Source organism: Manis javanica, chromosome 1, assembly GCF_040802235.1.
Source record: "Manis javanica isolate MJ-LG chromosome 1, MJ_LKY, whole genome shotgun sequence".
In the NCBI taxonomy this organism is placed as follows: Eukaryota; Metazoa; Chordata; class Mammalia; order Pholidota; family Manidae; genus Manis; species Manis javanica.
Genome location: NC_133156.1, coordinates 150735674 through 150760003, shown reverse-complemented (window position 1 = coordinate 150760003; position 24330 = coordinate 150735674). Strand labels below are relative to the sequence as shown.

At 59.6% G+C, this 24330-nt stretch overlaps 1 protein-coding gene across 2 annotated transcripts; it reads left to right on the top strand.

Moving 5' to 3' along the window:
* Positions 1–1047: 1047 nt before the first annotated feature.
* On the top strand, positions 1048–22922 carry SLC6A19 (solute carrier family 6 member 19). 2 transcript variants are annotated; one of them, XM_073238318.1, is made up of 12 exons: positions 1048–1147; positions 14088–14228; positions 14630–14767; positions 16036–16217; positions 16584–16694; positions 16939–17051; positions 18285–18413; positions 18491–18647; positions 19314–19518; positions 19595–19754; positions 21461–21623; positions 21809–22922. In XM_073238318.1, exons 1-12 carry the CDS (start codon positions 1063–1065, stop codon positions 22010–22012), a joined length of 1788 nt encoding a protein of 595 aa, XP_073094419.1. In that variant the 5' UTR covers positions 1048–1062; the 3' UTR covers positions 22013–22922. The 2 variants fall into 2 exon arrangements, with proteins under 2 accessions (XP_073094419.1, XP_017534288.1); XM_017678799.3 differs by lacking the exon at positions 1048–1147 and adding an exon at positions 8380–8724.
* Positions 22923–24330: the final 1408 nt, after the last annotated feature.

The window sequence follows — 24330 nt, the reverse complement described above, 5'->3', positions numbered from 1 at the left end:
TAATTATGCAGGCTCGGCTTATTTTTTAACTTTACCTATATGTGGGTTTTTTTTCTCCTCTGGCCTTAATCAAGTAATTTACAACCTGGAAAACTAATTCAGCAAGCAGGCCCAGCCATAAACCACATAGTAAGAGGCAGGAAGGATTCCATCTTAAAAATAAGATTGCATTTTAAAACCCAGGAAGTTAAGAAGTAAGATTCTTAACTTACTCTTTAGCAAACAGACAATGACTCAGCCTACCAGTCTTGTTTGATCTGCCCCCAGACCAAAATCCCCCGTATCTCAGGGAGAAATCAGAGCAGTAAATTCCTTGTGTTAAATTAATTTTAAATATTCAGGGACCACTTAACAAGTCTGCAACCCCAGCCCGTGGTCACATTCCTGAAAAGTCCTTAAAAGGGGGACCCCCCCAACCTTTCAGGGCACTCCTGAGGTCACCCACACTTTCTAAGTGTGTAACCTATTAACTTTTAACTTTCTCTTTTCAACCCTTCAGGGCGCTCCCCTCTCTGAGGTTGCTGCACTTTCTAAGTGCACAGACTTTCTCTCTTTCAATAAAACTTGAACCGTTCAAGGCACCTCTCCTCCTGAGGTCGCCTGCTGCACTTTTTCTCTCTTTTAAATAACTTTAAATAAAACTTTTACTCTGCTTCACCACTGTGTCTCTGCCCTTCAATTCTTTGTTGTGGTGGGTCAAGAACCGAGGAAGATACGCAACGCTCCCCCAACAAGGACAGGCAGAGGGAAGTTGGCCCGGGAGCCCAGTGGGCCTGCAGGCGCCAAGGCCGTGCTGGGGCAGGCGCATGAGCAGCTGCTGTGCCCACAACCAGTTGGGGGTGCCAGCCTCATCCTGGCCCCTGGCACGCCGCAGGAGCCCGTGGGGCCAGAAAGTGCTTCCTAAACAATTGTTAGGGGTGAACTGCTCGTTTTTCTTGTGATAGAAATGCTGCTTCCACACCACTCCTTGAGGCACCAGTCTTAAAGCTCAGCTGCACCACGGCCGCCAAAGGTCAGCACTGAGCCTCAGGCCCCGAGTCCCTTGGACGGCAGTGCCTACTCATGCACAGCCGCTGGGCTCTAGAACACACCTGGGCTCCCAGGCCTCAGCACCCCACCCTCGGGCAGACGTCAGGACCTGATCCAGGTAACTATGTGCACCCAACTCCTGGGAAGCCCAAACCGCGTGATTGTTGGGTGGGGAGGCCCATCCACCCCCACCGTGGGGGCCTGGGACCCCAGGAGAGGGGAGAGTGGGGGAGGGCAGCCCAGTTCCACTGAGCTTATACAAGGCCTGGGCAAGGATTTTGAGCATCATGGCGGAGGAGCAATGAGGGAAGGGGCTGACTTTTGGGGGCCAGAAGACACAGGGGTGTGAAGGTGCTGAGGCAGGTCTGGAGTAAGCCTAGAGAAGGGGTAGGAGTTTGGGGAGAAGTGGCCTGGGCTGGGAGGAGCGGAGGTGCCATGTGGGGACCCCTGAAGAGGCTGTAGGTGCAAAGGCAGGGTCCCCGTATCCCGTAGCCTACCCGGGCTCCTGCCCCACCCCCACATGGGATTCTCCCCAGGGATACTGGGTGTCAGTCCACGCAGGGCCTCTTGGAAAAGTACCCTGGTGGGGCCACTGAGAAGTCATTTCCTGGGGTTGATGGTTAATCCAGTGTGCAGGCTTGAAAACAATTTGACCCATTTCTGGGAATCCCGTGAGAGGGGAGGAGCTAGTGATAGTGGGCAGGCTGTGGGAGAGCGGGAGCGAGGGGGCAGGGGTCCTGGGGTCAGGTGCACGGTGGCCAGGACCCTGACCCCCACATACATTGGGGACCCTGGGACCTCTGTGCTCACTGTCACTGACCTTTCTCTGGGCTGCTGAGGGGAGGACCTGCAGCTCCTGTTCTGCCATCCAACCAGCCCCCTTCTTCCCCAGCCCTGGAACCCCCAGGTGGAAATGGTGAAGTCCTTGGCAGAGGCCAGTGGGAGTCCTGGCCCAGGTGGGGAGCAGTCAAAGGTGCCCTGTGCAGCAGCAGGGAGGTGAGACACAGGGGGTGTGGTGCTTCCTCCACCTCCAGCCTAGAAGTGACTGCCAAACGCGCACGAGGGCCAGTAAACCACCCAGGTGCTCCCACCGCCTTGAGAAAGGGGCATAGGGATTTACAACGAAGGTCTGCAGAGCTAAGAGACAGATGAAAAACGGTCATTCAGCCAGGTATCAGACCCAGAAACTAGTACTGTAGGTACCAATTCCTATTAAATTGGGAAAGATTAAAATGATAGCCAGTACTCCCAAAGGGCCTGTGAAATCCACTTGAGGTCTTTCTGGAAAGCAATTTTCATACTGTTCAGCCTAATAAGCCACTTCTAGAAAAATCTGCCCCACGAGTTCAAAGATAGGGAAAAAGCTTTCTGAACAAGGATGTCTGTTGCAACAGCATGTACAGGAACTAAAAACTGGAACAACGTGACACTCCAATAGAAAAATGGGTGACAAATGTAATATGCCCCTTCATGAGGGCTGGTGTGCTGTGATTTTTATGGCATGGGAAACCCTATACATTCCATGAAAAATGAAAAATGATAGCAGTTATGGATATATACTTCAGAATATATGTGTAACACATACTCATGCATATACATTCAGACACACATCAGAAGAAAATGCCAGATTAATGGTTTATAACCACCTACAGGTGGTGGAATCATGCTTTTCACTCATCTCTTGTATTTGTCCTGCACTTCCCAGCTATGTTACACAAAGGTGTTACTTTCATAGTCACAAAAGTTATCAAAATACAGATGTGCACACATTACGTTTGCCCTACAAAACCACCTCACCCTTGTCTGCCTCCGGCCGCACAGGGTGAGGGGAGAGCCGGGGTGGCGCAGGGGCCGCACTCTGCCTCCTGTGCTCCGCCCGCCCCATCGGGCTCCCAGGGCCTCTGGTACCAGAACAAAGGCAGGATCAATATCCCGCACCAGCTTATCTCTGGTTATTTCCTCAAACACCCAGGTTGGTAACCACCAGCTCTCCTGATAACCCAGCAGTAAACAGAAGGCCAGGGAGGGCCCCAGGTGACTAAGGCCAGGGCAGTGAGAGTATAGCTCGTGTCCTGGGCAGGTGCCCCGGGCCGCCCTGGGGAGCGTGGCCACGGGCACAGGGCCTTCCGGGAAAGCAGTGCTGTCACCCGGCAGCCTGGTGCCACGGGTGCCCAGGGGCAGGACAGCTGGGCACCAGCTCGAGGCTCTGCTGCTCTCCCCCTCCCCACCCCTGCCCCTCTCGGCCTGTCTCCCCCACCTCCCCCAGATGAGCCCCTCATCTGGCATCCTGCCCACTCTCTTGTCCCTGAGGGAGGGCAAAGGCAGAAGGGATAAAGATGAAAGTCAGGGTGGGCTCGATGGGGTTGAAGCTAATCCCGCAGACTTAACTCCGGCCTGAAGTCAATGCATCCAGGCTTGGTGGGGGCAGGAAGCGCAAACGCCCTGACTTCTAACTACTCAGTAACTCAAGCCTTATAAACACGGCTCCTGCATGAAAACAAACGACCAGCCTCAAGACAAAGGTTAATGCCTGGGGATCACGGGACCGTCCCAGCCGCCCTCACCCGTGGGGAGGCCTGTCCTCCTGGGCGGTGCGTGCGTGTGGCCGGCCGACAGAGTAGCTAATGATCAACTCATGCCCCTCGTGCCTGTGGTCCTGGGGCTTCAGGGCGCCGTCCTGCTCCTCTGTGTTTATGGACGTCCCAGGAGCAAGGCCCTCATGCCTTGGCTGTCTGCCCAGCACAGGAAGAGGTCACAACTTGGCTTCAACCTTCCCACTGACCTGAAAGCCGAATGCCCTCTTTTACTGCTAATGTATAAATGTCTGAAGCAGAGCATGGGCCCTCTTGCATTACAATCTGATAGAGACATAAAATTGATTAAGGTTTGGGTCCACCAAACCTTAATTAAAGGCTCCAATAAACTATCTGGTCCATTTCAACTATATTTTAAAAATTATATGAAATCAGCAAAGATTTTTCAACAATAATATTAATAACATCTGCTCTTAGTGCCCTGTGGTGCGTGGACTATTCCATGTCTTATTGGTGGGGTGTGACTCAGCTTTCCTAGGGGGCACTTTGCCATCCGTACCCAGACACAGGGGCAGCCTGTGGCCCTGCGATGCTCTCCCAGCAATCCACCCACACAAATAATCCACATCACGGATTGACTCATATGGTCAGGGAACATGGATGTAAAAGCTCTACATTAATCTGTGGGATTATCTGAGGACTGTCCGGTGGGTCCATATCTAAAAATGAAACTGTAATGATCACATTGAGAGAATAAAGGGGAACAAGTCCATAACCATCTCAGAAGCATAGAAACGCGTTTCATAAAGCTCACCACTTGCAGTGAGGCAGGGCCTCAGAGGTGGGCCGCCGCTAAAGGGTAGGGGTTCCCTCTGGGGGAACGAAATGTCCTAAAACTGGGCAAGGTGATGATTGCACAACACCTTGAATTTACTCAACAGTGAATTGTACAATTAAAACGAGTGAATTGTAAATTGTGGTACTCGTATCTCAATAAAGCTGCTACACAAAAGTAAGAAAGTCTCTTAGTAGAAGAGAAGAGGGTCCCTTAATCTGACAAGAGTTCGCACAAAAGCCTCCATACCTACTGGCCCCACCAGTGAAATACTGATGGCTTCTCTGGCAAGACGAGAAATGAGGGAAGGGAGGCCCTATTACCAGGTTTGTGCTGGACACGTGTAAGGAGGCAAGAGAAACAAGAGAATAAAAGATGAAAGGGCGGGACAGGATTAGATAAAACTGTCATTTTTCAGTTGGCATAATTTTGTATTGAAAGTATCTTTAAAAATCAATGGTTAAAAGTATTAGGAAAAGATGTTGATATAAGGTCAATATACAAAAAGCAATTGTATCGCCATGTATATCAGTAATATACAATAGGAAGATAAACTTTTTTTTTGAAAGCACCATTCACAAGTGTCAAAAACAATCATATTCCCAAGAATAAATCTAATGAAAGTTCTTCAAGTTCTCCTCACAGAAACCTATAAAACACTGAGAGAAAGAAGGCCTAAATTAAGTGATAATGTCTGATACTCTTCAAGTCCTCCTCACAAAAACCTATAAAACACTAAGAGAAAGAAGGCCTAAATTAAGCGATAACGTCTGATACAAAGAATTATAAAGCCACGGGAATTATGGCCACATGCCTTAACAAAAAGGCCGCTTGCCCACATGCAAGGCGAGGAGACAGAGCAGCAGGCAGGAGCCCAGGGTTTCCGGTGAGCAGGTCTGCAGAAAGGGTGTGTGTGTGCATTTTGAGGAAGTGGTGCCTGGTCATTTGGTACCCAAACAGGAAAGGGTCCCGACTGCTGCCTCCCGGTGCACAATGCGAAGAGGAAGGTCACCTTCATGTTCAGGGTGAAGCACAGCAGCTTCCAGAACACAGCACAAGAGATGCCTTCATGACCTCAAGCAGCAAAGAGAGGCTGGAAGCAGGTGCTTGGATGACAAAGTCCTTTCACCCAGGACCCCAGTGAGTAGGGAAAGTGCTGCGCCCCAGAACATAGTAAGGCATCCTGAGGATGAACAGGAAGGAGCTGGCATCCCAATAGGAAAGGACACTTAGATGGGGTTCATGGTAGAGAGCTGACAGCCAGTGAATGCACAGGATGGCCACCAAGGAAAAGCAAATGAAAGCCACAGTGGGACTTCAGTGGCCGTAACCCCGAAAGACAGAGGTGCCAAGGTGGGGTGGGGGTGCCCCTGGGACGGCCAGGGGACTGGCTGGGCCCCTCTTGTGAGCCGGGTGGTGGCCTCTTTGCTAGCTGGGTGTGTGGGGAACACGGAGAAATCCGTGTGCTTGTCTCCAGCTGTGGCTGACTCTCATATGTTTCCTGAGCATGTGTTTCTTCTGTAATAACAGTTGTCATGGCACCGCGGTGAGGCGCAAGCTGAGGGAGAGGCCGCACCTACTGGGGGGCCCGGAGGCTGGCAGGACAGAGACCGCTCCTGAGAAGGCCTCACCGCTAGCCCCGCTTAGCATCCCCGAGGTGGACGAGGGTAGCTTCTCGTGGTGCCTGGCTCTGAGGGAGGCGTGGAGGGGCCTGAGCAGCTGAGTGAGGTCCCTGGACTCTGGGGTGGGGTGGGGGACTAGGGGCTTTGTCTGTGGCTTTACTGGCTGCAGTCCTTCTGGTTGTCTTCAAATAATACGGTTTCAGGGAAAGCAAGAGGCTCGTAGAATCAGATCGTCTAGCCCCCTGTGCTACACCCCACAGTTCTGGACAGGAACTGACCCTTGTCACAAAGGCCACGGAGCATCTCTCTGGGCTCCCTAGTCCCTGGGACGCCGGTGCCGGCACCCTCACATGGAGAGCGTGCGAGTGGCAGGTGCCCTCCACAGGCCTCAGGCGTCGGTGGTGACCAGGACACAGACCCTGCCGTGGGCCTCACATTCCAGTGGGGCCAGACAATATGGGTTAGCCAAGGGGCTAAGTAAGCCTCGACGTACATTAGAAGGAAGAGGGCAGCTGATGGGGAGACAATGGCCCTGGAACTGGGGAGCAGCGTGTCAAGCATGGGGGTGGCCTGCATGTGGCCAGGCCACGGTGAGAAGCCGGGGAGCACCTGGCTGTGGGTGGGAGGCAGAGGCCTGGGGGGCAGGACCACCCCTGAGGGCTGCAGGCAGGAGTTGGGGAAACAGGTTAGAGGTCACAGAGGTCAGCCAGGCCAGGCCAGGCCACCAAGGCCTTTGCCCTTAGGGATATCGGAGGCGATGGTAGGGTCTGAGTGGGAGGGCTGGGAGCTCAAGCGTGGTCAGATGCTGTGGCAGCCTCCCTCCTGCCCTGCCTGCAGTTCTCTGTCTCTCTCTTTCTGTCTCTGTCTCTGTCCTTCTATCTCTGTCTATCTCTATCTCTATCTCTTTCCCTCTGTCTCTCTGTCTCTCACCATCTCTGTCTCTGTCTCTCCATCTGTGTCTCTTGTCTCTGTGTCTCTCCATCTCTCTGTCGCTGTCTCTGTCTCTGTGCAGTGGCCTCCACCCAGGCTACCTGCCTGTCTGAGGAAGCAGATGTCCCTAAATGCTAAACTGACCCTTTGCTTCCAGCCCCCACCCGTTTACAGTTTCCCCTGTCCTGGGGGCAAAGGTCTGGTTCCTGAACACACCCTCCACTCCCTGTGACCCTCACCCACCTTCGCTGGATTGTCCTTGAATGTCAGTGTGGACCAGCTGTGCAGGGTGGTCGTGGAGGCTGGGGCACAGCCGTCCAGCAGCCCAGACCACTGACAAGATGTGCAAACAGAGGTGGGGTGACTGGCATCCTCCTAGGAAGGCCAGTGCAGCAGGTTGGGAAGCCCCAGCCATCAGGGAGGGCTCTGCAGGCTGCTGACCCCGAAGCTGGAGAGAGGCTGCAGGAAGGGCGTTCCAGGGAGAGGCCCTGCTGAGGGATGGGTGTGGCCTGTCACTAACCTGTGAAGGTGACTAGAAGGCAGGCAGGGTGGCTGAGCTCAGGATCGTGGGTGAGGCCACGACCAGGCGCACGGCCAGAGCAGGGAGGGGATCCCATCCACTCAGCGAACTCAGGAGCCCTGCTCCACTTTGGTCTCAGCTCAGACCCTGGGCAGGTCCCGCCTGCCCCCCTAGCCTCGGTGCTGTGCCTCTGGCGCTCCTCCATCCTGAGGTCACCAGGTGGAGGTCACATCACTCTCTGGATGTGTGGCTGGTTTCCCTGTGTCCTGTGCCTGACCTCTCTGCTCTGAGGTTGGGACGTGTGTCCCAACCCTGTCCGGGTGTCCTGCTCGGGCTGCCCCATACGTGGTGCTCAGTGGAGTACAGAATCCTGCAGCCCCTGGGGAGGCTGGGAGGCAGGCGGGGAGGGCCTATGGGCCCAACCCAGAGGCCCCCCACATCCAATGTGGCCCTGAGTACCCTGATGCGGGTAGGATCCAGGCTTCCTGAGGAGAGATTTAGAACCCAGAGCTCAGCAGGAGGGGTCTGGGCAGCTCCCAGCTCAGTATAAGCTGGGCAGTGGCTGCCCCTGGGGCCAGGCTCCAGCCCTGTCTCTGCACCTGGTTGGGGGGATGCCCCAACACCCAGCGTGTTGGCAGAGAGCTGGGGGGAGGGCTGCTGCCCACCCCTCCTGCATGTGCAGGTGTGGCTGTGGGTTGTCTCGGGAAGCCAATGTCCAGCACAGCCAGGCAGCGCTCGCTACATCCTCTGGGCCTCTGCGCGGGATCTGCCAGCAGCACTGCGAGGGGGCGGGGGCAGCTCACCTGTGCAACGGGCGTCTGCGCAGGGAGGGGCAGGCCGGCCCTGCCACGGCCTGGAGGGTCGGCGGGTGCCTCTGCAGATAAGGCATTAACAGTCTCGGGCTCGCCCTCCGGATCTGCTGACACTTCCTTTCGGCCAGGCCCTTGGGGTGAGGTGCCAAAGGTTCCCTATAAAGTGCTAGGGCTCCTGCTGTGGCCACTCGCCCTCTGGGACTCACCACAAGCCACACGGGGCCCCGCCCAGCGACCACCATGCCGAGGCTCACCCTGCCCAACCCGGGCCTGGAGGACCGGATCCCGTCCCTGGACCAGCTGGGGGGCATCGAGAAGGAGGAGGCCAGCTCGCGGCCCAAGTGGGACAACAAGGCTCAGTACATGCTCACCTGCGTGGGCTTCTGTGTGGGCCTGGGCAACGTGTGGCGCTTCCCCTACCTGTGCCAGAGCCATGGTGGAGGTGAGCCGGGTGGCCATGGGGGCTGTGCGGGCCGGGCGAGGCTGGAGGGCATCTGCAGCAGCCCAGCCCCAGGGGCGGGCAGTACCCGAGGCCAGGAGCAGAGGGCAGGGCTGGCTGGGCTGGAGGGCAGCTCAGGCACCCACATGTCGCAGCTTGTGCCCCAAGGGGCTGGTGAGTGTACACCCATGTTTTAGGGGGCTTCCAGAGAACAGCTGTGACCTGGGTGTGGGGGACCTCTGGGGGAGCCCCTCCAGAGTGTGTAAGGTTCTGGTATGAGGGGCAGTAAGCGGGCCTGTGGTGCATCTGGCCTGTGGGCGCTCACATGGTCCTGACTCCACAGGCAGGCAGTGGTCCCCTGATGGACAGAGGAGGGGCTTGGACAGCAGCAGGTGACCCACGGAGGGCACTTGGGCAGGGTCTTGACCCACAGGCAGGGCACTCCTGCTGGGACCCCCCTTCCACCCCTGAGGCCTCCGAGGGTCTTGCCGTGCCCAGGGGTCTCCTCCGTGGACCGGGCTGCTGCTCTGCAGCTGCAGAGCCCTGGGGTGCCAGCTCTGAGTCCCCGTGGCCCCATCCTCCACACACCTTCCCGGCATGCACAGGTTGCACGGGTGGAGGTTACACTCCAGGTCTCCCTCACCCCCACGCGTCCAGGCCACTGTCTCCAGGAGCCCCCAGCCCTGAGTAGGGGGCTGCATTTAGCGCAGGAGGAGGTGTGGGCAGGTGGAGGATGCTCTGGGACGCTCCAGGCTTGGGGTGTCTCCTTAAGGACGATGCTCTGGTGACGTGAGCTGGTGGGGTTCTTTCCTTTCTAACTGAAGTACCTGCAGACTGTCACCTGGTGTCCTTGGGGAAAACAGAGCCGGGCGCCTGGGTCAGTCTCAGCAACCCCGCATTGCCCTGGACCTGTACTGCAGAAGGTCTGGGAGGGTGTGTCTTACACGCTTCAGCCCTGCCTGAGCTCTGGACCTTGTGGGGAGCAGGACGGGACCCCAGGAGCCCCCTGTGAGGTGGAGGGTCCCCAGCAGCACAGTCGCCAACAGCCAACAGTCCCCAGGTCCCACTTGCCAGCTGCCCCCAGCCAGGCTGGGCGGCCCCTTCCCTCTGACACTTCCTGGTGTTGTCCCTCCAGGGCCACCCTGGGGGAGGGTCCCGGCCATGCCCTACACCTGGGGCACCCACTTAGTTCCCATGGGTGCCCAGCACACAGGAGGGCTTCCTCCCAACAGTGGGGGAGGGACAACCACATCCCCTGCCTGGGGCTCTGGCGGGGCGTGGGGTCTGGGGCCCCTCGGGATGGATCCACTGTGTGGGTGGGGCCAGAGGCTTGTCCACCGAGCCGGAGGAATGCCTGGGCGTGCTCGCTGTGGGCCTGAGGGGGCCACCTGGGAGCACCGCCTCCAGACACCACAGGCAGGACTCTCCCTGCAGAGGCCGAGACCCTGGAGGGTGCCGTGTGGCTGCCCCGCCCTGTCGGCAAAGCTCAGGGTCCCTGTTCCCTCTGCTTCAGGCCAGTGGGGGGCTGGCCTTGCCATCCTGGGTGAGGCTGCTGCCCCCACCTTTGTCCACTCCGGGCCCCCCAGTCTCCTTTGCAGGGCCGCACTAGCATTGGGGTGCCCTCCGTGTGCCCCCTCTCTTGGCCACGCCCCCCGGAGGGCTTCCACTGCCCTCACCCTCAGAGCCCCAGAGACTGTCACTGAGGACGCTGACATGGCTGCCCGTGGCTGGCTGGTGAGCTCTCACGGTGACGTGTCACCCACAGCCGCAGCTCAGGGGGAGGGGTGCAGTTCTGTGCCTTGAAGAAAAGTGACAGATTTGAGGGTCCTCGTGGCCTTTCAAGCTGACAATCAGTCGTGGTTTGGTGAAAATGGAATTTGCTTCCAATTATTTCTAGGAGTTTTGGGTAAATCGGAAAGTAAAACAAATGATCATTCACTTTATGTTTAACTTTATATCATGGAAAAAGATTAAACACAGAAAAGCAGAGGAAACTGAAGACCTACGCAGGCGCCGTAGATTCAGCCATCAGCACCACCTTGTTGTCCTGTCCGTGGTGGGGAGGGGCGCAGTGTGCACGCACACCTGGAGGCCACATCTGCCATGTGGCTTTGAGTGACCATGCCAGGGGTCCACCATCCTGGGTCACCCTGGTTGGTCCCTGGGCATCCTGGTGTCCAGGAGAGAGCACTTCCCAAGCGGGCTTCGCCATCTGCCGTGTCCCTGGGCCTCTCTCATGGCAGCCACGCTGGCGTCGGGGGCTGTGCTTGCCTGCAGCCTAACAAGGAGGTCTGAGCCCCAGGAGGCAGATATGCTCACACTGCACAACCCGTTGGGTGGGCACAAATCACCCAGCGCCCCGGCCCCAAGGGGCCTCTCGGCCACACAGCAGTAGCAGCACTGGGCATGGGGTAGGAGAAAACGGGGTGGGGTGGGGATGGCCTGGAATGGGCAGTGCCTCGGAATTTCCCCAGGCCCGTGTGAGCAGAATGCCTTGGCTGTCTAGGGGCAGGGGAGGCCAGGGCAGGCTGGGCTGGGAGGAGGCAGCCTGGTGAGCAGGGTGGGGGCTGGGCTCTCCCTCTGCCTTCCCTCCTGCTGCCCCACCCCAAGGCCCCGTGACCTGCTCCCTGGGCTTGCGGGCTGCCCTCACCCCACCCACGTCTAGGGTGGGCTCCAATCTGGGGGCTCCTCCTTAGCCATCCCTCGGCAGCGGTGACACAGATCTGGCCACCAGGGGTTACTTCTGGGAGCCCCACCAGACTGGTAAGCCCCTCATACACTGCTCCCCACCAGCCTGCTCATCACAGTATTAATCAGGCCAACCAGCCAGCCCACGGATGGGGCCATGAACGCACTCTGTCCTCCCCAGGCCGAGGGGGGTGCTTGCATTTAAATCTAGGGCCCTGCCCATCCTGCCCTCCCAGCTCACCCACATCTCCAGGGAGGTGCCCCACATGTGGAGACCCCACCTCCTTATCCAGCCTCTGTGCACACCCATCCCAGGGTGCAGCCTCAGTGAGGGTTCAGCCTATTGGGACAGAGCGTTCAGGGCCTGGGGATGGCCTAGGGGGCAGTCCTAGGACAGGAGGGCAGAGCAGGGCCCCTGGCATGGGGCCTAGGCTGGTCCCATTTCTGGGGTCCCCACCTGGACCCTGGCAAGCTGCCTTCTGCCCCAGGCCTCCTCTGCCAGAGGCTGTGTGCTTTCCTGTCCCCAGGGTGGGCAGACCAGGTGCCTTTCCTGTTGTGTGCTGACTGGGATCCCCCAGACTGGACAACAGGCCTGACAGCACTGAACCTGGGTGGCCAGCAGGGTGCCAGACCCAGGGAGGGCATCGGCCCCCAGCACTGCCCTGTCCCCTCAAGAGGTGGCTCTGCAGCGGCCCAGTGCCACCCGTGGGACCATGTCGCATGACAGGTCTGCTCTGGGTGGTACGTCTGGACCGGAGGCCAGCAGAGCTGGCAGGGGAGGCCCTGGGCAAGGGGAGAGCAGAGATGCTCCTCTGGCCGCAGGGGACAGAAGGGGACTGGGAGGCGGGGACCCCAGCCCCTGCATGGGCGCCTGGGAGAGGTCCTCTGCCCCTCGCGCCCACAGAGGCACCCGGTTTACTGGTCCGTGCGCATTGGTGGCACACACCCGTGGGGGCTGCCGGGCGTCGTTTCCACAGCCTCTGCCCGGAGCCTACCCGGAGCATTGCTCTTGAGGCCCTGACCTGGCAGGAGACCTGCTGCTCCCTCGAGCCTCCTCTTCTGGCCTCTGGGGGGAAGCAGGTGAATTCCTGAAACAAGGGTGCCCATGCTTCTGCGGATGGGTGCTCCCCTCGCTCTGCCCGCCCCCTCTGCCTCTGTGCGTCAGGGGAGGGAAGGGCACATGCTCGTGGCTCCCAGGCAGCCCAGGGAGGCAGTCTCCGAGGACCTTTGGAACCATGCGGGCGCCTGCCTGGCAATTAGGCACTCTCCTTCCTTCCGGGGATCTGCCCCCCTCCTCCTTGCCTCCCCCCTCAGGAGGAAGGAGCCCCAGCTGTCTGGCTCCCCTCTGGCTTCTGGAAAGAGCATTGCTTGACTTTCTTGAGAGAGCTCAGAACATGCTGGTCCCTAGAAGGAGCGGGGCTGAGTGCCTGCTCCACACCAGATGCCGCCTGGCCTGTGGGTGCCAGGAGACAGGTCCCCCCACCCCAACATGAGGACGTGAGAGGCTTCCTGCCTCCCGGTAGCTCTGGGGCTGGCCCAGGCCTGCCTTTGGGGGTGGGATAGGTGTGTGCCGGCCCGCCCACCCTCCTCTGGGTTCACTGACTGTGCCTGCTGATAGCTGAGCCTGGTGCCGGGAGACCCACATGCTTCTGTCCCACATGGAAGATGCCACTCTATCCCTACTGCAGCTTCACCCTTTCTGATGCCCACCCCGTGAGCAGGTGCCCCTGGGCCACCGCGCTTCCTGACCATGAGCCTGGGGCCCAGGCAGCTCCCACTCCTCCCCAGGGTCCCCCAGGGTTTCCTCTGCTGGCACCAGATCACCACTCTCTGCTTTGTCCTCGTGGTCCCTTACTGTTAATGTCCCCCAGGTGTGGCCCACAGTCCCTGCTTTCTGGGAATTCCTCACCTTCAGGCTGAGTGGGTCCTGGTGCCCCAGGTTGGGAGGGAGGCCTGCATGGGGGTCGTCCCAGTGGGGGGACTGAGAACAGTCCATGGGTGGCAGGAAGCGCTGCTGGGCCCCAGGAGCCTGTCCACCCAGCAGGACAAGGCGGAGGACAGAGAGAGAAGGCCTGGGAGTCAGCCCAGGAGCGGAGGGGACAGGGGCTGGCGGAGTTGGCCAGCCTAGAGGGGCTGCGTACCTGACCCCTACTGTCTCTGCCCTGCACCCCCAGGTCTCTGTCTGTCACACTCACATGCACACACATTCCCAGGCACCCATATGTGCACATGCACACCCATGCACTTGCATACAGGGACATGCCTGCACACACACCGCCACCCCACCGAGGACTCTGGCTCAGGGTCTGACACATGCCCTGACCAGAAGACCAGTCTGGGGAGGCACTGGGTGAGGTGAGGCAGGAGTGAGCGGTGGGAGGGGAACCAACAGGAGTGTCGGGCAAAGGTGGAGGACAGGGAGGGTGCTGGTTCAGCCGGGGAGGCAAGGCGGTGGGGGTGCACGTGGGCCTTCCTGGGTGCAGGTCCGTGTGAGCTCAGGGCGAGGTGGCCCCAGATGCAGCAGGTGCATGGCTGACCCCCACATGGCGGGGGTGCAGGAGGTGTCCCTGCCCAGCACTGTGCCACAGGCAGTGGTGCTGCCTGAAACAGCACCTGCTTGTCTCTGTGATGCGGCCCTCGGTCGGGAGATGGCCACGTCACCACCCCCTCCCCACCAGGGGCCTTCATGATCCCGTTCCTCATCCTGCTGGTGCTGGAGGGCATCCCGCTGCTGTACCTGGAGTTCGCCATAGGGCAGAGGCTGCGCAAGGGCAGCGTGGGCGTCTGGAGCGCCATCCACCCCGCTCTGAAGGGTGTAGGTGCGTGTCTGTCTGGCCTGGGGGCCCTTCTGGGGCTTCCCCACTTTGTCACCAGCTGCTTCTGGGTAAAGGCAAGTCCCAGGATTCAACCCCCGAGGCCTTTGCAAACCCTTCCTTAGAATCTCACAGGCAGGAAGGCTGCAGGGTCCAGGCCAGGGCCACTGCTGGCCGCCCCTGACACCCACCGGAGTCCCAGGGTGCCTCGGGAATGGGGCATGGACATGGGGCAGCCCACCAACCCCCATGGCCTGTCCAGTGCTGCCTGCCTGCTCTTTGGAATTCCTTTGTCCACTCAGAATCTGTGAGAAGGCCCCCACAGAGTGACTGACCCCCAGCACTGACCTGCTCGGGCACTGAGCCCCCACAGCGCTGGCCCCCACGGTGACAGCCCTGTCCCCCAGGCATCGCGTCCATGTTCGTGTCCTTCATGGTGGGCCTCTACTACAACACCATCATCGCCTGGGTTATGTGGTACTTCTTCAACTCCTTCCAGGATCCGCTGCCCTGGAGCGACTGCCCGCTCAATGCCAACCGGACAGGTGAGCCCACAGCATGCCTCTGCACATGCAGATCGATGGTCCCCAAACAATCACCCCCAATTTCCTAAAATCCGGAGGGCTACAGCTGAGGTCTGGCCAATCCCAGAGCCAGTTTGAGGAAACAGCCTTTAGAAAACCATGGTGTGGAAGAGCTCTAAGAGCCCCAGGCAGGCCTTTAGGGATGAGAGGGGCAGGGCCCCCCCCGCACAGCACCCTGCCCAGCCCAGAGACCCGGCCTCCAGCCTTGCTGTGAGGAATCCCGTGTGGGGTCCTGGCCACCAGCCAGGAGTGTGCAGCACTTTCCGGAGAAGGCTGCTCACAGGTGGTGTCCTGGTGCTCCACACCTTTCCCCCTTCTTCTCTGGAGTCCCCTGGTTGGCAGGGTCCCCAGCCCTCCTCAGGTGGTCCTTCAGGGACCCCCAAAGGGGGGAGAGCAAGAGGTACAGACTGCCTGCCTCTGGGGGCTGGGGTCGCGCTCAGCCCTGCAGCTGTGTGCACACCTGAGCCCAGGCAAGACCTGCGTGTTTTGCCAGCAGGGGGTCCGCAAGGCAGGCAGTGGCCAGTGAGGCTTAGGGTACAGATCTCTCCAGATGCCTGTGGGGGCCTGCAAGGTTCCCCTCGGGTCAGAGGACAGGCCTACCCCATGGCCTCCCTTCGGACCTATTCAGGGGATGGGGTGAAGGTCTTCCAGGATTAGACTGCTTCCCCCTTAGCAAGCTCACTGTGGTTCCATGAGCCTGAGGGGCAATGAGGACCCTGGTGGGGTGGGGACAGCATGTGAGGTCAGAGTGGCCAGCACCGTCTGCAGCTGGGGAGCCCCAGAAACTGGCCACCTGCATGGCTGAGTGTCTAGCCCAGGGCGCTGACTCCTGGCTAAGCCTGGCATGGGGGCAAGAGGGAGAAGGCAGGCAGTCCAGGCCTGGGGCACACCACATACGTGCATGTGTGTGCTCGAATGTATGCATATGTGCATGCACCTGCGTGTACATGGACCTACATGCAAGTGTGCGCACATGTATGCACGTGTCTGCACACCAGTGTGCTGGTGCGCCTCTGTGTAGACACACATGTATCTACGTGCAATGCATGTAGGCACGCAAGGCACACTGCATGAACACGTGTCTGTGTGCCTGTTGTGCATATGTGCACACAGGTGTGTGAGTGTGCATGTGTCCCTGCGGCGGTACCTGCAGCATGGGCCCTGGGTTTCCCCTACCTCTGGGCCTCAGCTTGCACTGTGGCCACACTGTGTGCGTGCGCCCTCCCCAGGCTATGTGGAGGAGTGTGCCCTCAGCTCCTCCGTGGACTACTTCTGGTACCGGGAGACCCTCAACATCTCCACGTCCATCAGCGACTCAGGCTCCGTGCAGTGGTGGGTCCTGCTCAGCCTGACCTGCGCCTGGAGCGTGCTCTACGTGTGTACCATACGCGGCATCGAGACCACCGGGAAGGTGCGTGGCTTGTGGGTGCTCGCCTGAGCTGCCACACTTCACTCAGCTCTGAGGGGCACGGCCCTGCATGCCCTCTGCCCAGGGGTCCTCTGCTGCCCCAGGCTTTGCTGATCGCCTGGGGGCTCGGGCTGGCCTGGTGGCTCTCAAACACGCTTGCTAAAAAGCAGTGATGGTGATGATAGTAAGTCACCCACAATATCTATACAACTGGAGGGGCTAAATTATAATCACAATTGCAGACAGAGTGGTGGGAGCCCAGGAGGGAGGCCCCAGCTTCCTGCAGGAGGAGGGGCCAGGAGTGTGGCAAGCAGCCCTTCCCTCTCTGGCCGGGCTCCCCGCCCCTTCCCACACCTGCCCCTCCCCCAGGCCGTGTACATCACCTCCACGCTGCCCTACGTCGTCCTTACCATCTTCCTCATCCGTGGCCTGACGCTGAAGGGTGCCACCAATGGCATCGTCTTCCTCTTCACGCCCAACGTGAGTCTCGACTGTCTGTCTGGGGCCCACACCTGTGGGGAGAGGCCACGCTGGGCCAGACACTCCCTGGGCCCCAGGCTGCCCTCAGCCGGTCCTTGGCCCCAGTTGCATGCGTAGTGCTGGGCCTTTGAGGGTGGCTGCCTGAGGCTCGCTATGGCTCCATGTGGACAGGTGGCCATGGCGCTGTGTCACCTACCAGCCCCCAGTGCCCTGCCAGGCTGAGGGCCTCTGTCTGGCCACACAGGTCACAGAGCTGGCCAACCCAGTCACATGGCTGGACGCGGGCGCCCAGGTCTTCTACTCATTCTCACTGGCCTTCGGGGGCCTCATCTCCTTCTCCAGCTACAACTCCGTGCAGTAAGTGTGGAGGTGGGAGGGCCATGGGCCGGGCCAGCCGCAGGCCTCCCAGACGTTCCCTGGTGGGATTCTGCTGCCGGGATGAAAAGCAGGGAAAGATGTGGGGATGTTCCCTGGATGGGGTGCCCTCACCGTGGGCACAGGCTGCGATTCAGGAGTGAGGCCCGTCTGCAGATCGCTACTTGCTGCCTCAATGTGGCCGCAGCGACCCTGGCACTCTCCCTGCCGACCCTGGCATTCTCCCTACGTCCACTGGCCTGTCTCTCCTTGGCATCCAGGTCCCCAGATGCACAGGCCCCCGCAGTCCACCCCACACCAACACCCACAGGGAGAGGGCCCTCCCTCAAGGCCCAGACCCCCAGAGCACAGGTCACCTCCACAGGCATCAGTGGAGCACCTGCTGTGTGCCCCGCCAGGTGGCTCAAACACATGTGGGGTACAGATGCTGGAGATAGGGCAGCAGACGCTCAGGGTGGGGTGAGGGGCCTGGGACCCACAGGAGCAGTGGTGACTGGCCGCCCATGGGGGCTGCAGCCCAGGGGCTGGATGGAAGGAGCCAAGGGTGAGTGTGGTGGCGGCCCAGCCACCATACGCTCGCCCGCATCAGGTGGACTTCGGCTGCCCCGCCTCTTGGGCCCTGACTTCCCCAAACCTGTGCTAACGCCTGTTACCATCTGCAATAGACTCTGGCCACTCTGGTGGGTGCGGCGTGTGTCCACCATGCGTCCGCTGCAGGTTGTTCTGCATTTCCAAGGACCGTGGACGAGGCTTCTGACGGAGGTGGCCAGCAGGGTGGTGTTAGCATCAGCAGGTGGGAGGGGTGTGGGGGGCGGGGCTCAGGAGGCCAGGGGCTGTGTTCTGGACGTGTGGAGCTGTGGAAGGCTTTGGCATGCAGGCGGTGATGTGGACCCTCAGCCAGGAGGAGATGGGCCCCCTGGGGTGGGCCCGAGAGGCGGAGGCAGGTACAGGCTGGTGGTGCTAGGCCCCAGGAGCAAGCCGGGCAGGCTCTGGACGCCGGGCCCCAGCCCTGGCTTTGGGGGCCGAAGATGCCCAAGGAGGACCTCCAGGGCTTGAAGGGCTGTGTGGGGGTGACTCTGTGAATGGGATGAATGGCAGGGTGCCATAGCCGGGGCCTGGGGATACATGCTGGCACTGGCAGATGTCCAGCTGCTGTGCACTCCTCCCCACTGAGTGCACAGGGCCTGCGTGACCAGAGGCTGCTGTCACCCACAGCAACAACTGCGAGATGGACTCGGTCATCGTGTCCATCATCAACGGCTTCACGTCTGTGTACGCGGCCACCGTGGTCTACTCCATCATCGGCTTCCGTGCCACTGAGCGCTATGACAGCTGCTTCAGCACGTAAGTGCCGCGCCTGGCCTCCGAGGAGCCCATCGGGCAGGCGCCCATCTGGGCCGTCAGCCCTGCTCTCTTTCCAGGAACATCCTGACGCTCATCAACGGGTTTGACCTGCCTGAAAGCAATGTGACGCAGGACAACTTTGCAGAAATGCAGCGGTGGTGCAACACCACAGACCCCGTGGCCTACGCAAAGCTGAGGTTCCAGACCTGTGACATAAACTCCTTCCTGTCTGAGGTGTGTCCCTGGGGTGGCGCCCACCTCGGGGCAGGGAGCCAAGGACACCCCCAGGGCAGACGCTGGGCTTCCCCCAGGGCCCATGCTGGGACTTGTCTGGGCCACCAGCATCTAATGGTCCCCACAACCCCGTGTCTGTGGCCCTGTGGTGCTGAGGCAGGGGCCCGGGGGCTGCCACGGGCCTGGCCTCCTCCAATGCCTCTTGTCAATGGTCTGTTTTTAATCTACACATATAAAGATGTCAGTCTCTGTCACTGTGCTCTTGACATCCCTCAGCAGCCATGGCACCTGTTATTGGATTGACAGGTGTTTCTCGGCTGCTGTGGGTAACCTAGGATAGCGTCCAGCAGCTGCTCTGAGCACCAAGTCCAGCAATTAGTGAGACGTTTACATACTGTGGCGCTTTCTAGACTGACGTTCACTGATTTTAGTCTTGTAGTTTTCTTACTTGGAGCCACCCCAATACCTGGGGGCTGGCTGACTGTTCTTGGCCTGGTGTGGCTTCTGCAGGGCCGGTGGTGACTGACCACGTGGGAGCAAGGCATGCATGCAGGGGGCCCTGCGGCAGAGCAGAAGCCACCCGAGTGCTCTCAGACCCTGGGCCAGGCAGGTGGTGGGGGGCCTTGGGGCATGGGTGCCCTGGGTGACGCATCCTCCCCCCTGCAGGGCGTGGAGGGCACGGGGCTGGCCTTCATCGTGTTCACGGAGGCCATCACCAAGATGCCGGTGTCCCCGCTGTGGTCCGTGCTCTTCTTCATCATGCTCTTCTGCCTGGGCCTGTCGTCCATGTTCGGGAACATGGAGGGTGTGGTCGTGCCCCTGCAGGACCTCAAGCTCATGCCTGCAAAGTGGCCGAAGGAGCTGCTCACAGGTAGGGGCCGGGGCCTCCCGTGGCGCGGGGCTGGTATGGGGGTTCTGTGGCAGCAGCCCTGCCCTCCGCCCCGCAGGCCTCATCTGCCTGGGGATGTACCTCATCGCCTTCATCTTCACGCTGAACTCCGGCCAGTACTGGCTGTCCCTGCTGGACAGCTATGCTGGCTCCATCCCCCTCCTCATCATTGCCTTCTGCGAGATGTTCGCTGTGGTCTACGTGTATGGAATGGACAGGTAGGAGGGAAGGTGGAGGCGATGGCTGCGGGGTCAGAATCCCCACTGTGGGGAAGCAGGGCTTTGCTTGGGGCAGGCGGGAGGCCAGTGCCGCAGGGCCGCCTTGCTGTGCTCTTCCCTCTGTCCCCCTGGTGCCAGGGCAAGTGACCCTGGGTGGGTGCCATCCAGAGCAATCCAAGCCGCAGCCCTCTGGCTTCCAGATGCTTCCAGACCTAGTGCACAGCCCAAACCCTGGCAGCAGAGTCAGGGGACACAGGCTGGAGGAAGGACAGGGCACAGAGCAGCGAACGCCTCCCTCCTAAGCGTGTGCTTGGATGAGTTGTAACCAAGGCCCAGGGACATGTGATAGGCTAGAGGCACTGCACCACAGGGGGGTGAAGCCCTGCTGTGCCAAGTACCCCAAGAAGCCCTCAGTGGGGGGAGGCCAGGCAGCACAGGAGCTCCAGGGGGTCTCTGTCAGGGTCCCCAAAGCAGCTCCCTGGGGGCTGGGCTGCAGGCAGAAGCCAGGCATGTGTAATGGACCTGTCTTCCCGTGGAACCTCACTGTGCCCAAGGGCAGGGAGCTGGGTGTTTTATCCAAACTTGGGGGTTCATGGTTAGGCTGGCATCTGTGGTGGGTCCTCTGGGGGCCTGGGGAGAGAGGACTCAGTAACCAGACAGCCTCAGGCAAAGAAAGGTGGGCAAACATGACCTTTCAGCTCACCCCTGGCCAAATGTTCAGGGCATCACCCCAGTGTCACAGAGTGTGGGGCCCAGGGGACCGCAAACATGGTCTTGGTTGGCACGGGACCGGCCACATGAGAAGTGATCTGCCGGCGCCACTAACATTCAGGGGCATGCCAGTCTGTGCTCCAAGGACACACGTGCTGGATGCTTATTTGGGCAACATGACGCAAACCAGCCTGGGCAGCTGCCATGGGGGACACCATGGAGCACACGGGCAGACTCCCCATGTCATCACCCAACAGATACAGGAAGAGTGTGAGATGGAGATGTGTGGTGCTGGTGCCCATCACACAGCTGGTTGGAAGCAGACGTGTCATCATCTTCATGGGCACACATTTGTCTGAACAACAAGGACAGTGTGGTGCTCGCTTCCTGGGGTGCCGTGGGGTGCTGCCCCCAGGAGTTAAGGGGCTCTTAGCCCTGCTGGGGCCACCTGTGGATGAGGCCTAGGCATTAGCCCTTCTCCAGGGTCCCCTGGGTTCACTGGTGGTCCTGCAGAGCCCATGTGATGTTTTGCAAGCTCCCTTCCAATTCTAAACACTTATTTGCACAGAAGAGTCCAGCCTGGGCAGGGCCGAGATGGTGGGGCTGTCTGAGCTCACGGCCACTGCCTGCAGAGGAGGCAGTGACGGGGGGGCACTCAGAGGGCTTCCATCCCCTCCCAGAGAAATACTGACCCTCAGATGTGCTGACCCCCCTGAAATGTGGATCCCACCCCAGAAGACCCCTGCTTTGCATAAGGGCCTTCCTAAGGCAGGCTTAGAGCGAGTCCCTCTAGGACTGGTGGCACCACAGGGCAGGGGCCAGTCCCAGAGGTGCACTGACAGCCTGTGCTGTGCTGATGGGGCTTCTTCCTCTGGGAGGCGAGCCTTCGGCTGGAGGATGGCAGTCATGCTGAGAGGAAGGCTGGATGTGGCACTGCAGGACTGCGTGGACAACTTGGCTGCCGGGTGACCACCCCCTCTGGCCTCCACTCCCAGGTTCAACAGGGACATCGAGTTTATGATCGGCCACAAGCCCAACATCTTCTGGCAGGTGACCTGGAGGGTGGTGAGCCCCCTGCTCATGCTGGTCATCTTCCTGTTCTTCTTCGTGATCAAGGTCAATGAGGAGCTGATATACAGCGTCTGGGACCCCACCTACGTGAGCACGCTGGGCCTGCTGACGGGGGCGGCCAGGGCCATGTCCCCGGGAAGAGCCGTGGGGGTCTCCCTCCCTCCCCTCCATGAGGGCCAGGGGTGGAAATCATTGGCCCAGGGACATTTTGCCCTGAAGGAGACCCCACTGCCTGCTGACATGCCCGCTCACCACACTCATTCTCTCCCCAGGAGGAATTTCCCAAATCCCAGAAGATCCCATACCCAGGCTGGGTGTATGGGGTGGTGGTCATCGTGGCTGGGGTGCCCTGCCTCGTCATCCCCGGCTTTGCCATCTACAAGCTCATCAGGAGCTGCTGCCAGAAGCCAGGGGGCCGCCAGGGGCTGGTCAGCTCGCTGTCCACAGCCTCCGTCAATGGGGACCTGAAGTACTGAGTGGCCCAGCCTGTGGCACGTGGTGGTGGGTGTGGAGGGAGGGGCCAGGCTGCAGTTGTGTGTATCCATGTGAGTGTGAACATGTGCACACATGCATGTGTATATACAGTGTGGGTGTGCACACACATATACTGCACGTGTGAGCCCACATGTATGTTATATTTGTGGCTGTGTGCCTATGTGTGCATGTGTTTGCATGTGTGTGTACACACGAGTGTGTGTTTTTATGTGTGCACATGTGAGTGTATATACACATGAGTGTATACATATGTGTGGGTGTTTGAGGATGTTTGTACATGTATATGTGTATACATGTGGGGGTATTGGTATTTATATAGGAACATGTGTGAGCGTGTATATGTGAGCTGTATGCATGCGTGTGTATGACTATGCATGCTGTGTACATGTGTTTGTATACACGCATGTATGTACATGTGCAGCTGTGTATGCATGTGTACATGCCTGCTGCCCCGCTGCACAATTGCCTGCCATGCCGGCACACACTCTGTGGGAGGGCCAGAGCTGCCGCGTGGGGTCACCCCTCCGCTGCGCTCACCTGGGGACGGGAGATGCCACTCTTGTGACTCCTAGGCAGCCGGCGCTGTTTCCCCCCTTCCCCTCGCTGCCGAGCCCTTGGGCTAGGAGCTCCCACAGTCTCCTATTCAGGCACTTCTACCCAACGATGAGGAGCACCCTTTTCGTGCTCTGTCTGGATGAGGCCTCAGGCCCCTGAGCCCGTGAGTTTGAAGAACCTTCGTTCCTGCCTGGCTCTGCCTGTCGCGCACCTGCCAGCCGGGAGTTCCCGAGTCTTGGCAATATCAGGCTTAATGAATGCTAGCCCGTGTAAGCACTGCTGCAGCTGCCACAAATAGATGATCAGTTAAATAAAACTCAACCTGGCCTAACATAAGGCAGAGACTCCTGTGCGTTTTCCTGAGATGACACTAACTGCGTGAATCTTTAGCCAGAAGTTGGAAAAGACGGGTTATAGGGTAACTCAGCCTCAGCACTGTGGTGAGGACAGTCCTGGAGCCCCTCAGGGAAGGTGCTGGCTCCCCCCCCCCACCAGGGGCTGCTTTCTGGGTGAGGCACCCATCCTGGCCAAAGTTACTTGGCATTTGGGGTGTTCATTCCAACGAACTGCTCACCTCCGCACCCCATGCAGAACCTGGAAGCTGAAGTTAAACTGGGCCTTCTGAGATCCTCCGGGTGGGGATGGGGGCCTTGGGTGGAGGGTGGGTCACAGAGCCGTGGTGCTCCCACACTGAGTTTGTCCCAGCCCAAGCACCGCCGCCCTTCCCACAGAGCCCAGTCCTGCACCCCTGTCAGAATCTCCAGATGCTCGGCGTGTCCAGAGGCCTCTTACACTGCTGGCCACCTGGGTGTCGTGATCTTCAGGAAGTTCTGGAGGCCCTGTGGGCAGCTGGCCTGGCACTCCAGTCTGGCCACCATGGTGCATACACACCCAGGAAGCCCATGGGCCCCCACACCCTCGCCTCCACCCTCTGGGGGCTGATGGCTTCAGCAGACCTTACCTCCTCCTCTTCCCAAAGCTTTCAGACCCTTGGTAGGGAGACGCTCATTGGTGCCCAGAGGAGATGGGGTCATGCCCCGGGGACTGACCTGTCATTCGATGTCACTTGATTTTGTATTCTTTGACTAATTTTTGTCTAAAAGCGGAGGACAGGCAAACCACAGGGCCCTTTGCAAAGGGTTGCCTGGAACGGTGCTCTAGCTTCGGGGGATTTTCTCAGAGGCTGGGAACCATGCCCATGGAGCCCAGGGTAAGGCAGGCAGTCCACCCACTGCCCAGGGTGTCTGTGGGGCCAGAGAGGCCTTGCAAGGAGCTCCTTGCAGGGGACTCGGGCCCACGCCTTCCCTTACTCCCTCCTTTTTTTCTTTGATTTCTCTCTTTCTCACCCAAGAAGGAATCTTGTGTCCACCAGGGCTCACACTTCCCCGAACCATGTATGTGGACTTGTGGCTGCATGGTTGGGAGCCGTGGGGTCCAGGTGAAAATTCATGGACACAGAGCCCCGGCCTGGCCTTGGGGAAGCACCTGTGGGGGCTCCACACACACAGGGGGGTCCACGCCCCCAGGTGCCATGGTGCTACACTGTTCTGCCTTGCTGCCGAGGGTGGCAGTGGGTGCCGGGGCAAGGGGAGACCCGCCCCCAGAGAGCTACCCGGGTCAAGAGGATGAAGCACCTCCCACTGCAGCCCTTGACCCCAACTCCCACTACCACCTGGGCAGCCCTCTGAGACGCAGCCCCTCACCTCCTCCAGCACCCGCCCAGGGCTCAGGTGGGCACCAGGCA